This window comes from Chelonoidis abingdonii, chromosome 17 (genome assembly GCF_003597395.2).
Source record: "Chelonoidis abingdonii isolate Lonesome George chromosome 17, CheloAbing_2.0, whole genome shotgun sequence".
Classification (NCBI taxonomy): Eukaryota; Metazoa; Chordata; order Testudines; family Testudinidae; genus Chelonoidis; species Chelonoidis abingdonii.
The window spans coordinates 13,505,748-13,519,374 of NC_133785.1; the positions used below are offsets into that span (position 1 = coordinate 13,505,748).

General features: G+C 40.5%; 1 protein-coding gene across 4 annotated transcripts in view; it reads left to right on the top strand.

The window, feature by feature from the left end:
* Nucleotides 1–13,627, top strand: part of CACNA2D3 (calcium voltage-gated channel auxiliary subunit alpha2delta 3) — a 733,714-nt gene that overhangs the window by 151,678 nt on the left and 568,409 nt on the right. For all 4 annotated transcript variants that reach the window (XR_004375600.1, XM_032794295.1, XM_075073101.1 and 1 more), the window contains exon 3: nt 1,584–1,700. Coding sequence is in view for 3 of the 4 variants with exons in the window: in XM_032794295.1 (XP_032650186.1) it covers nt 1,584–1,700 (117 nt within the window). In the remaining variant the exon portion in view is untranslated. The remainder of the gene's footprint in view (nt 1–1,583; nt 1,701–13,627) is intronic.

The window sequence follows — 13,627 nt, forward strand, 5'->3', positions numbered from 1 at the left end:
ATGTGAATGTTAAATAGGACTATTCATATGAGTAAAGTTGTGCACATGCTTAAGTGTTTGCCCAATCAGAGCATTAATTTGCTAATTTTGAAAAGTCTTAACTTTTACTGGTAGTGCCTGAGCTTAAGAATGGTGCATGGAGTATGTAGAGATTTAAAAAACACTAATTTGTAGTGGAACATAACCACAAGCCAAATGATATTGCCTTTCTTCACTTTGAATGTGAGCTCCTCAGATCAGGGATTTTGGTTCATATTTGTCCCTATAATATGATCTAGCATTAAAAAAAATAATATTCAACAGTAAGTGTTCATATATTTCTCATATATAAACAGATTTCTCATTAGTGTTTATTTATTAAAGTGTCCCACCATGATGCTCGCATGTCTTTGATAAGTAGTTGTGTATCTTATTACTGTAACTCCTATGCATCCTCCTAGTATCTTAAATGAACTTTGATGGTAAACGCCTCAGAGCAGGAACCTCACATGACTTATCTGTTCGTGGAGGCCCCTATAATAATAATAATAATAATTAATGATATGCTTGCTTCTGTTCCTGATGAAGCTATGGAATTGGAATAAAATAATTCTCTAGAATAATTAAATATAATTAATAATATGAAAAGGATGTATCATGATATTAAATTTGATGGCTTCATCCCTCATTACATACTATCGTATTCCTCTTGCCATAATAGGAATTTTGCCAATTACTTCATTCATAGCCAGCAAGAGTAAACCTTTAGAGAGAGGGAGTCAGATTACAAAACTATAGCCTGATGATGAAAACCTTTATGGCTGAATGTATTGACTATAATGGGATTATTCATGGTGGGAGAGGAATACGCTACCATCTTCAGGACTGATCCCAAAGAAAATACAGTTGTTTTATTATTATTGTAAACACCGGTACAGAAATAAAATTCAAAATGTTGACATCAGAAAAGAACAAAAGGAAGCCGGAAATGAATGGCTGACATGCTTTTGGGATGTATTTGTCTCTCCATACCTGTCTAATTTTTATTCATGCTACCAAGAGTTACTTGTGCATACACATGCATTGAAGAGAGAAGAGACCAAAAAGTAGGATTTGTCCTCATTTGTTCCTGTGAAAGGGTACTTTGCTGTTTAGGGGTAGCTGTATGCATGTATATACAGTTAAGCACATGCTGACATGGTTTTCTGAATCAGGGCCTAAGAATAGTTAGATTATTCAAATTCTGTTTAATTTTAGTTGAAGGAGGCTAGCTCTGGGGACCTAAAACTTGAGGGGACTAGGGACATATCGCTAGTTTAAAATAAGGTCTTTTTGTTTATACCATTTGCTGTTATGTATGTTTGAGCAGTTTTGGTTCCTTTCCTCACAGTGGAAAGGATGAATATATTTCATTCTATTTGTCACCGTTGGCGTTCTGGATCTAACAGATCCATCTCAGTAAAGTGTTTTTGCATTAACTAGCCCTCCAGTAGCCAACTGAATACCAAGGAAATGTACAAAAGCCAGAAAAAATGGAGTGTGCATCAAGTTACAAGTTGTCAGAATTTCAAGTAACTTCCTTTTACAATTCTACTTTCTTGCAGAAATACAAAGAATACGAGAAGGATGTTTCAATAGAAGAAATTGATGGCCTTCAGCTTGTGAAAAAGCTAGCAAAAAGTATGGAAGAAATGTTTCATAAAAAGTCTGAAGCTGTACGGGTAAGTAGCAGATTATTTTGCTTTAATATTTTGTGCAGTTGTACAAAATGTGCCAGTAACTTAGAATGTTGTATCCATGGTAATTGAAGGTGATGGTGTAAAAAGTATCCAAAGACTTTGGAAGTCTTTTTAAGGTCCAGCTCTCAGAAGTAGATGAATGTTGATTATACCATCATTAGATAAATTTGGCAGTGCATTTATCTATGATAATCATCGAAAAGCTTTGCATATGTGGCAAGCTTTGAGTACCAGTTTATTACAAATATTCTTAGTGTCGTGTTTGCTGATAAAATAATGGTATACCTATATCTGTATATTAACAAAACCAAACCAAAGCAGAATTAATTGCAGTATCTTGTAGAACAATAAAAATAATATTTGAAGGGATCTGCCTAGTTTAATCTCCCTTGATTGAACAATCTGATGCTCCTCCCCCCCATCTGTGGTAAATGTGTAACAAAGGCTGGCAAATGTGTCTACTGTACATAATTTTCTGCTTGTCTCATATTGCTGAAACTCCTTTCCACTGCAATGTTTATAAAGGGTGGAGTGGCAATTTGTGTTTTCAGAGTCATATATGCTGATTTTAGTGAAAAAAATAAATGTTTTTACCACTTTTGATTCCGGTTAGCTTTGCACAATCCACACAGCTGAGAGAGTGAGCTGTATTCTGTTTCTTCTTGGCTATCATCAACAATTGTTAACTTCCGTTCACTTATACATGTGCAAAATGCCAGCCACCTGCATACATGGGTAGGGGAAATTGCTGGGGCCAGCGGTGAAAGGGGGTCAGTCCCAGAGCCAAGGGACAGAGACCCTCAGCAAGGGACAAAAGGTAGCTCCTCCTCAGGATGTAAAAGAAGATGGGTGAAAGTGAATAGATAGGTCACCAAGATATTCCTGGACATAGGGGGTTCAGTGGTACAGCACAGGAGTATCTGTTACAATTGGCCACAAGTTTTCCAAGTTGATTGTGTACATTTGTTAAATGGAGGTGCTGACATAGGGGTACACTCAGTGGTTCTCAAACTGTGGGTCAGGACCCCATTTTAATGGGGTTACCAGGGCTAACGTGAGACTTGCTGGGGCTCAGGGCTGAAGCTGAGGCCTGAGGGCAGCCAGGCTCAAGTCCTGCCTTCCCGCCTGAGGTCATGTAGTAATTTTTGTTGTCAGAAGGAGGTCATGGTGCAATGAAGTTTGGGAACAGTTATGAGGATCTGTATTGGGCAGGAATTGATACGGGAGGAGTGCGGTGTGGTTATGTGTGTGGAGTGACAAAGATAGTCACTGGTGCCCTGTGTGGCTAATTTCCTGTGCAGTTAATGGAGGTAAAAGACCTGGAATTTTGGTGATGGGCCTTGGGCTCAGGTGATAGGGTGAAACTTTGTGGTCCTCTCAGGCTGAGGTCCTTGCTCTGCTGCACCCTCTGTCTCCTTCAGGGACAGAGGGTGCTAGGACTCAGAGAGAGCTGAGTCATGCAGGTAAGCTGAGGAGACACTACCCCACATTACAGGTAAGGTGCCCCGCACTGGAACCAATTAAATGGCTAGTATAGGAGAGTATCGGTGGTGGGTGGGTAGCTCCCCTCCCTTGTGATAAAGTTTAATAAAAGTTGTGGTCTGCCACTAAATTCTATGCATTTTGTCCTCATTTTGCCGCTGTCCACATCAATGCACTGAAGGTCCTGCGATTCCAGAAGTGTCACTGAAAGCAGCAGTTGAAGACACTGGGGTTTCACTGGTCTGACTGTAGGCAAAATTTGACCTGTAGAACTGTTTTTCTTGTGCATGATCAGAAAAAGTAAAGAATTCTGCAAGACGTCCAGATTCAAGGTTGAGTTTTATGGGTTGACTGTAAAATAAAATGCCTTTTAACCTATAAACTGAGCACACTTGACAGACAGGCTCTGAGAGATAATATACATGATACCCCACAATGCTGTTTTTACTGCCCGTTTTTGAAGCAGAACCTGCACTTGAACATCTTCTGCAGGGAGCTGCACAATATTGACTGTGAAGGGATCAGTTTCCTTATTTCCTAGCAGAAAGAGTACTACTTTGAGATCAGGAAATGTGGAAAAAAGCATCAAGAGAGCTCCACTAAAGCACTTCAGTGCAGCACTGACATTTGTAGCTAACAGTGAGTCACAAACTACAAAGAAAGACAATGTCTATTTACAGGAATGGGGAATCAGTAGGAAAGAGCAGTTGGTGTCTCAGTCACAGCACTGCAGTGCATGATCTCTAATTTGAATTTGCATGGTATTTAGAAATGTTTTGGCTCCTTTTATAGACATGGTCTTGATATCTAAGAAATAATGTTTTATGTGGACCATAATGCATTGCTCTGAGTAACGGTCTGCCAGAATTCTATGAAATTAAAACATGAATACAGTGTGGTGAGAAGAGGCTTTGGTGCAATAAAAGGTGTCTAGAACCCAGAGTTCCCAATACACATATGTCTTGTTTCCTTAATCTTTAAGAAAAAAAAATTTGCACTTCCAAATTTGGTTTTGGTTTTATTATTATTGAAAATCTGCCTAGTTCTGATTGCAAGATAATAGCTTTACCGAAACAGTTACGTAACTTGTAGCCACCTTGGCTATTTTGAGGTGACAGTTAGAGGGATGAATAAGATGCTTATTCCTGCTGAGGCTTAGTGAATGCTATGTTTTTGAAGTTATAATAATACATTTATAATATGAAGGATGGCAGTTTGCCAGTTATACTTCTTGAAAAGCTCTGAAATCCTGTGGTACAATGCTAGTTCTACACAACTTATATCTTGTGCAGCAAATCTACAGTTAGCTCATCTTCTGTATGCTTCCACTTGAGACAAAAAGCATGCTGCATTTAACTGACCCTGGAATAATGTTTTTTTAATGTAAATCTTGCAGGATTCTGATATTTATTTAGATCAAGGGTAGGCAACCTATGGCATGTGTGCCAAAGGCGGCACATTGGCTGATTTTCGGTGGCACTCACGCTGCCCGGGTCTTGGCCACCGGTCCGGGGGGCTCTGCATTTTAAGTTAATTTTAAATGAAGCTTCTTAAACATTTTAAAAACCTTATTTACTTTACATACAACAATAGTTTAGTTATATATGATAGACTTATAGAAAGAGACCTTCTAAAAACAGTAACATATATTACTGGCACACGAATTCTTAAATTAGAGTAAATGATTGAAGACTTGGCACACCACCTCTGAAAGGTTTAGATTAATAAGAAACCGGTATAAGAAGAACCTATGCCAAAGATCAATGCTCATTCCAAAACCTAAATTTCAAAATTGCAGCCAAAATATTAACTTCTAGAGCTCAGACACTCATAAGCCAGTAAACCCCAATATAAGGGAAACACTGCGGAATTCCCCCCATCCAACATAATTGGGGCATCCATCAACAGGGTTCAAAATCAAAATATTTATACAATGTTGCTGCTCTAATGGTACCACAATTTGATACAGTCCTAATTACTTATTGAATTAACTGCAAGTAGTCATCTCTGCCAAAAAACTACATTTTGATTGAAATAGTATTTCAAGTGACTGGCACATCATAATTATTTCAAACAGCATATTTTCAGCATTCAGCAGAAACAGTGATCGGAGGCAGTCATCATTCAGAAAATCCTAGGAATGTAGACTGTTAAATCTGTGCGAAATAGGTCCTGATAAAACTTGAAAATACAGAAATAGAGTAATGTAAAGTCATTCAGATTTTTTTTCAAAGCATCAGCTTGTTCTCAGCTACTTATCAGTGTTGAACATTTTTCCTCCTTTTATATTCTGGCTTGATTTTATCTTTCTTTCTCATCACTTTTTATAGTGATTAGTTGATTCAGTGTGATTTTTATCATACTCATCCACTACTTGAATTACTCTTCAGTATGCAATTATCCTATCACAGAAAAGTCCTATTTTCATGCTGTCAGATGTGTAAAGTAAATGGGAAACCAAAAGTTCTAAACCTTTTGTCATCTACTTGGTGAGGTACGTTTTTATAGGTAACTTTGTTTATTATGCTGAAAATTTACAAATAATTCTAGATCTAGTTAACATTAATGTATGGTTGCTGTAGTTAAGGATGTTCTCATTAACTAATATATCCCGGATGATTAATGCAATAGTTGGTAGTTGGGTTAAGATTTAGTAATTTTGTTGTAAAAATTGTTGTACAGTGCTTAAGTTGAAATGAAACTAAGTGGAACTGATACAATACTGCTCATTTTTAATTGTCTTTATAATTAGAGTGACCAGGTAGCAAGTGTAAAAAAAAAAAAATGACAGTGGGGGGGGGGGGGTAATAGGTTCCTATATAAGAAAAAGTCCCCAAAATCAGGACTCTCCCTATAAAATTAGGACATCTGGTCACCCTATTTATAATAGTGAAGAACACATTCTAGTGCAGTGGTTCTCAGCCTTTCCAGACTGCTGTATCCCATTCAGGAGTCTGATTTGTCTTTCTTACCCCCAAGTTTCACTTCACTTAACAGCTACTTGCTTACAAAATCAGACATCAAAATACAAAAGTACAAAATACAAAAGAGCACACTATTACTGAAAAATGGCTTCCTTTTTCTTTTTTGCCATATAATTATAAAATAAATCCATTCGAATATAAATATTGTAATTACATTTCAGTGTATAATATATAAAGCAGTATAAACAAATCCTTGTCTGTGTGAAATTTTAGTTTGTACTGTAAAAAATAAGCACAGGGGTGAGGGGAGGAGGGGTAATAGGTTCCTATATAAGGAAAAGCCCCCAAAAGCAGGACTGACTTCAGTAGTGTTTTATCTATACCCTGTTGTAAAACTAGGCAAATATCTGGATGAGTTGACATACCCCCTGGAAGACCTCTGCATATCCCTAGGGGCATGGGAACCCCTTGTTGAGAACCACTGTTCTAGTGTATCTCAAAGTCATCTACAGTCAGGCTGGGAAAAATCTTACTGCCTATACAAATGGGACAAATGTATTGGGCAATTCAATAAAGGTTTAATTTTCCAGTCAAGCCAGTGTAGGTTGTGTAGTAACTTCTAGAGTCTTGCAAATTTTACTCCTGGGGGAATTCTGCGCCAAAAAAGTAAAAATTATGCGCACGATATTTTAAAATTATGCATATTATATTTGTCAAAATAACATAATCACACCAGTTTCAATTATTTTGGTAATTCATTTCAAAATACCTATAAGCAACTATGTCTGTAACAATACAGACACAAAAATATTCCTCTAGGAGTAGAGACTTAAAGAAACCCTTACGACAGCCCAGTTCCTGTTTCTATGCCCTCTCCCCTCCCAAGAGCCCATCAGGACAACCATACACCCACACCTCCTACCCATCCTGAGCCCAGGTGTGAGGTGCCCCCACAGCCCAGATACTTGTACCCTGTACCCTTCACAGCACAGGGATCCAGATGGAGAAAAGAGCCTGATGCTGAGTTCAAGATTTGTATGGAGATTCCTGCACGCCGTCTCCTTCCTTCTGGGCATGCCGGGAACTTCAGCTGTTGGGAACCCTCCAGCTCCCTCCTCTTCCCCAGGGCAGTGTCTTCTATTTGCAAGCTGGGCTCTGCAGGGCTGCCCAGGGGGAAGGGGGGAAGTGGGGCAATTTGCCCCAGGCCCTGCAGGGGCCCCCAAGAGAATATAGTATTCTATAGTATTACAACTTTTTTTTATGGAAGGTTCCCCGAAATTTCTTTGCCCCAGGCCCCCTGAATCCTCTGGGTGGCCCTGGGGCTTTGCTTGGTTCAGCGCACCCTAATGGTAGCCAGCAGCTATGTAGTCCATTTCTGTGGCAAGGTGGTGGGGGGAGATAATTCTGCACATAACATTAATTTCTTTACAAATTCTCCATTGTCCAGTGGCACAGAATTCCCCCAGGAGTAAAATTTAACAGTAGCTGCAGCTGCAGGATGCAGTTTAATTCAATTGTAAGAGAGGGAATATGGGTAGCAAGCTATAAACTGGCAGCAATGCAAAGGGAAATAGCAAGTGCCTCAGCTGCAACCCCTTTGATGGTCAAACTTAGAGCAGCTGACCATGTCTAACAAGCCCACTTCCTCCCAGGAATCCCACTCTTGCAATCTTAGGTTTCCTTTAGGTGATCTTGTATTGATTTATCAAGTTATGGTAAAATTGCAGCTAGTTGGCCAAATTTAATGTTTGTCAGAAGTCCCCAAACTGCGGGGCTTGCCCCTGTAGGGGGTCATGGAGGAACATTTGGAGGGGTGTGTCTGGGGTCTGGGCAAGCCTGCACAGGGGGTGGGAAGGGAGCGCCACCTAGCTGCCGACCCCGTAGCTGAGGCTCTGTCCCTGGTCCCGCCCCCAGCTGTGGCCACAGACTTAGCCCCCTCCTGGAGCTGTGACCAGCACATTCCTGTGACCCACGCCGATTTCTGCAGCTCCCATTGGCCAGGAACGGCGAACTGCAGCCACTAGGAGCTGCGGGCGGCCAGGCCTGTGGGCAGTCAGTGTAAACAAACTGTCTTGCAGCCTGCCAGCGGATTACCCTGTTGGGCCGCAGGTTGCCCACCACTATTATGGGTAGTAGAAAATAAACAAACAAACAAACCAAAGAGGATACAGAGAGTTTGTGAAGGGTAGTAAAGTCAACTTTATTATTAGGGAACATTCCATCAGCTTTTACTAAAACTTGGGATACATCATTAAATAGCTTTTTAGTATTAAAGTTCCACTGTAAGTAAACAGAATCCTATCAAAATGATTCCTGCTTTACATTTATAAGGTGAGAAATCAAATATTGAGGAATGTTTTGCTTTAAAATAAATATCCTTGACTAGGAGAAAATGTGTTAAATAAAACAATTTTTATTAAATTTTTTTCTTTGTATAGCTGCGTGGTGTTCATTGCAGAACTGATTCCCATTATAGTTGTACTGTGAAAAGTAATTGCTGTTGTATAGTAATTCAATTTTTGCGCATTCACGCACCAGTAAACCAATGGAGTTTATCTAGAGAAACCTGGGACTTTAAAGCTTTCTATCACAAAATTTCACATGCATAGACACATTTTCCAAGGAGCAAAATATCAGCATTTGCATTTAATAAACATTTACAATACAGTATGGATTTTTCCACAGATGATTTTTATATCAATCTTTGAAACTGCTAAGAGACACTATTAGGATGATTTTGTTTTTATATGCACATAGGATATGAGGGGTATGTGTGTGTGTGTATGTGAATATGAATATAGTATACAAATATTCGCTAGCTCCAAGGAGAAAATAACAGTAAAATAGTGCCCAAGTTATAACTGGTTATTGAAAACAGGGATTTGAATATCTTGGTGATGAATGCAGAATGAACATGGATGAATGAACAAGACAGAAAGACTGTGGTAAATAGCCCAAAGCTTAGGGCAATATTCATAACTGAAGGAACTATTTTTACCCATAGGCTATATTTTACAGTGTGCGCCCTGAGGCAATTTGTTTGATAAAGCTCCAGAAATAATTCACACTGAATAATTTATTCAGTGAATGTAGCCTTTATTTACAGATTGTCCCCAAGCAGCTTACAATTTTCTTGAATGTATTTAGTATTTGAATAATTTTTGGTCGGTAAATTTTGGCAAGCACTTTGAGAGTATTCAGTATTCTAAATTCAAATGTGTTTAATTTTGATAGGACACATAAGATGTGGTTTCTTTTCCCTGATTGGATGAGGGTAGCTTTTGATCAGGTCCCTATGTACATGCTTGAATTTACAATTTTCCTTTTGCTATCTCTGTCAATTTGCATTCTATGACTGTTTTCTATTATTCAGTTAAAGTTTGCTGTTTCTAAATAGTGCCACTGAACTTGTTCACTAGAATATTCACAGAAAGCAGACTGAGATAAAGCTCAACAAATCCAAAGAAAATTCCATTTTTGATGTATTCATTGTGTGTTTTTTGTGAGATTAACTTGGCTCTATTAATTTATTGGGTTGCACTTTAGAGGTTGTCTTCCTCACTAGCTTCATCCTCAGCAGCAATAGTTTTCAGAACCCACCCCTCATTGATTGTTGGAGATGGAGGCTTGTGAAGGATGTGTGGCAGTAGGGTTGTGGGCGAGAGAGGTGGCACCTCTCTAGTTGTCCTAGTGTGTTTCTCTCTCTCTCTCTCTGAGCCTGTTGGAGTTGAAGAGAGAGAAGAGGACATGATCCTACCCTGAGGTGGAAGTGGATGGGTACCACCACTCATGGGAGGAGATGGAGAGCCTGTGCTACCCAGTTAAAGGTTGGAGATGAGAGCAGATGGAAGCCTGTCATGAAACAGATTTGGGAAGTGTGGTGAGGAAGCCGTAAGGAAGAGAGTATACGCTGGAGATCCAGCAAAATTGTAGGGGAGATGGAAAAAATAAAAAGGAAGAATAGCATGGTGATAGAGGGACAGAATATGTGAGAATAGTAGAAGAGAAAAGCATGTGATAAACGAAAAAGAAAAAAAGGAAAACTGCTTAAAAAAATAAAATAAAACCCTCACCATACAACTTTGTTAGTGAATTTAACTTAATTCATTTAGAAGGTATTTTATTATTTCCATGACAGATGTTATATATCTCTTTAAGTTTGACTGAAAGATGTTTGGTCTTAAAATAGCTGTCAATTTACTTTTGGTTTTGTAGATACATGACTGGAATTATTTGTGTTGTCTACATTTTTATTTGTAATTCTACTTGGTGTTTTTCATTTGTTTTGTTTTTGTCCTTTTCTTTCTCTGGGCAATTTAGATCGCTCTTCAGAGTGGATGTTGTATGACTGTAATTTTGAAGTATGATCAGGTTCTTTCCCTTGCTGCTACATGAACTTGTTATGGACACCTAATTGAGTGCCAGTTCAGTTTCCCGAGTCTAGCAGTGAGTTTTTGATCACATATATCCCATTGAGGAGTGCTGTATCAATCCTCTTAAGTGCTACAACAGCATTCAAATTGGCTAGGCTTAGTGATTTGCCTTGAATTCTACACTCCCTGAATGCTGCTAAATCATCTCTGCCAGGGATTACTTTTGTCCCCTGGCTCTCAATGGTAGTTTTTAAATGAGCAAATCAAATGTCTTTGAAATGTACCAGATTGCCCAAAAGAACATATTTAAAAATAATATACAAGAGCTTTAACCTCCTCTCTGCAAATAGGTCTGTTTCCTACACTGTTGGTATAGATGCTCTTCATTTTGAAATAACAATGCTGGCCATTGTGTATGATGGATTTTTCCAGGTCTAATCAGGGCCACTTTCTTTTTTTATCGTGATGCTACTCTGAAAAGTGGCTGTGTAAAAATGTCTGCTGTTTCTTAAAGATGTTAGGATCAAATTTGCTCAGTAAGTAAATGGAAAAGTTGATTTATGTAACTTCTAGCCCTTCAGGGGTCTGAAAGTCAAACTGAGTTCTTTCCTGCTGATGCACAGACTATTAATGGAAAAGGATCTATGGGTAAGGCTAAGATTTTGTCCTGATATTTTTCGTAAAAGTCAGGGACAAGTCATGGGCAATAATGAAAAATTCACGGAAGCCTGTGACTTGTCCCTGACTTTTACTAAAAATATCCATGACAAAATGGGGAGCCTGAGCAGCTGCGCCTGGGCTGGGAGATCCAGGTGCCCCCTCCGCTGGCAGCCCTGAGCTGCGGGGCTCCCCCTGCCTCCCGCAAGGGCCCAGAGCTGCAGGGATTCCCCCTACTGCCAGCAGCTGCCAGGAGCTCTGGAGTCTCCCCTGCTGCCCGGGGTGGCTGGCAATGGCAGAAGATCTCCCCTGTTTCCCGGAGTGGCAGGGGGTCCTGTCACCTGGGCCAGCAGGGTACCCCACAGCTCCCTCTCAGTGCTGGCTGAAGTCACAGAAGTTTTTGGAAGTTATAGATTCCGTGACCTATGTGACTAAATTGCAGCCTTATCTATGAGTAAATTGCACAGATGTATTTGAAGGCAGAATTTATTCCCCTTACTTATGTCTGTGACTCCCCATTGTCTTTGGTAGGCTTGCACAAGGGTAGCTAAGGACAGAATTTACTGCCCTTTAAATCTTGTTAACAATTTTGTTGATGTGATACCAACTCCTTTCTCAACAGAAGTCTTGGCTTTATGTGGTGAGGAGGACTAAAAAGTAATAAAAATATTGTTAGTTGCTGAAGCGGATATGACTGAATATGTAAGGAGTAGATCTGTTGAGTAAGAAGGTGCCATTTTAACATAGGCTTGGTCTACACTACGTGTTTAAACCGATTTTAGCAGCGTTAAACTGATTTAACGCTGTACCCGTCCACACTACGAAGCCCTTTACATCGATATAAAGGGCTCTTTAAATCGGTTTCTGTATTCTTTCCCCAACGAGAGGAGTAGTGCTAAAATCGGTATTACCATATCGGATTAGGGTTAGTGTGGCCGCAAATCGACGGTATTGGCCTCCGGCACACCCTCACTACCACAAATACAAAAAACATATTTAAGTAAAAAATATGTTTTATTAACCAACATTTTCGTCTAGCAAGGGATATTTATTTAAAGCGAAAACATTCCCTCCAAAAATTTGGATTTCTCTACCTTAATACCTAAAGAGCTCAGGTTAGATGCAGGGTGGATCATTTCTGATAGGATTCTCTCATTACTTACAAGCTGGGACCTCAGTTATTAAAACTACTGTAAACCAAAGACCGGTACCCTTCACAGCACAGGGATCCAGATGGAGAAAAAGAGCCGTAGAGATGCTTGATTCAAGATTTGTATGGGAGATTACTACCTTATGAGTAATCCGCACACGAATTAGTAAAAGCCTGGAAGGGAATGTTCCCATATAAAAAGAGCGACAGTTTCTAGTCACCCTCTCTTCACACTATAAAATCCTGGGGCATTCACTGTACCCTTTGGTTTTGTTTGTTTGTTTTAGCTTCCTAACCGGACGACACCTTCAACTGTTGGGACCCTCCACAGCTCCCTCCTCATTTACACACTAGTGTCGGACAGAGCGCACGTGCTGGCCTCTTCCTAAACACTGTTGTTGACAAGTCTGGGCCTCGCAGCTGGAACAGGGGCTGCCTCGCCAGAGACAGTCAGAGCGAGGAGTATGGGGGTATGAGACAGCTTGGGACGTAGCCACGCCTAGCCGCCAGAGGCAATTTTAGCCAAAGAGAGCACGAACTAAGGACTGCCCCTTCCGCAGCAAGGGCACCCAAGCAGAAATCATACGAGTGTAGTTCTTTGGCTTATACAATCCGCCCGTTTTCCAAACTTTGGCCTTTTAATAGTGAAGGAGTGTTCCCCGAAATCGAGGATTTCGGGCCAACCGAAGTGCACGGTCCCACACGCTCCAGGAGGGGCTACTCCTGTGGCCAACAGCTGGGGCCGTGCGAATGCCGGCCTGGCGTATGGGCGCCTAGGGGCGCCCTCAGCTAGCTGGCTTTGCGGGTTCAATGAGAGGTGCGGCACGCTACCCTATGACCACCCTCTTCCCATAGTTGGCAGGTAGCGCCCATGCCCCAAGACCTATCCGTAGTGCCAAGAACTATATCCTTCCGAGCTTCGAAATGCTGTTGCCAATTCAAGGTGGTGGGGGGAGATGAATTCTGGACTACAACCAACTGATCCTCAAATTTATTTACACAATATTTCTCCCTACATTGCATCAGGAGGTGGGGGGCAGCAACAGAGCCGAACGCAGACAAGCCAAACCAATGGAAATTTTTGGGCCGACACAAGACAGCATCCTTGTGTTACGTGCATGCGACAAAACAATGGTCCTACGCTGTGAGAGCATGGATCTGCGCCCTCAACTAGCCCTGGCAATTTTTAACCAGGAATCGCACGAGCTTAAATAAGCTACAAACACACAAAGCAATGGCTGTGCTTTCTGTACACCTACTCAAAGCCGAAAACCAACGTAAGATCAGGCTAAGAGTCGGATTCTCCTGCGAGTCGACAAGGAC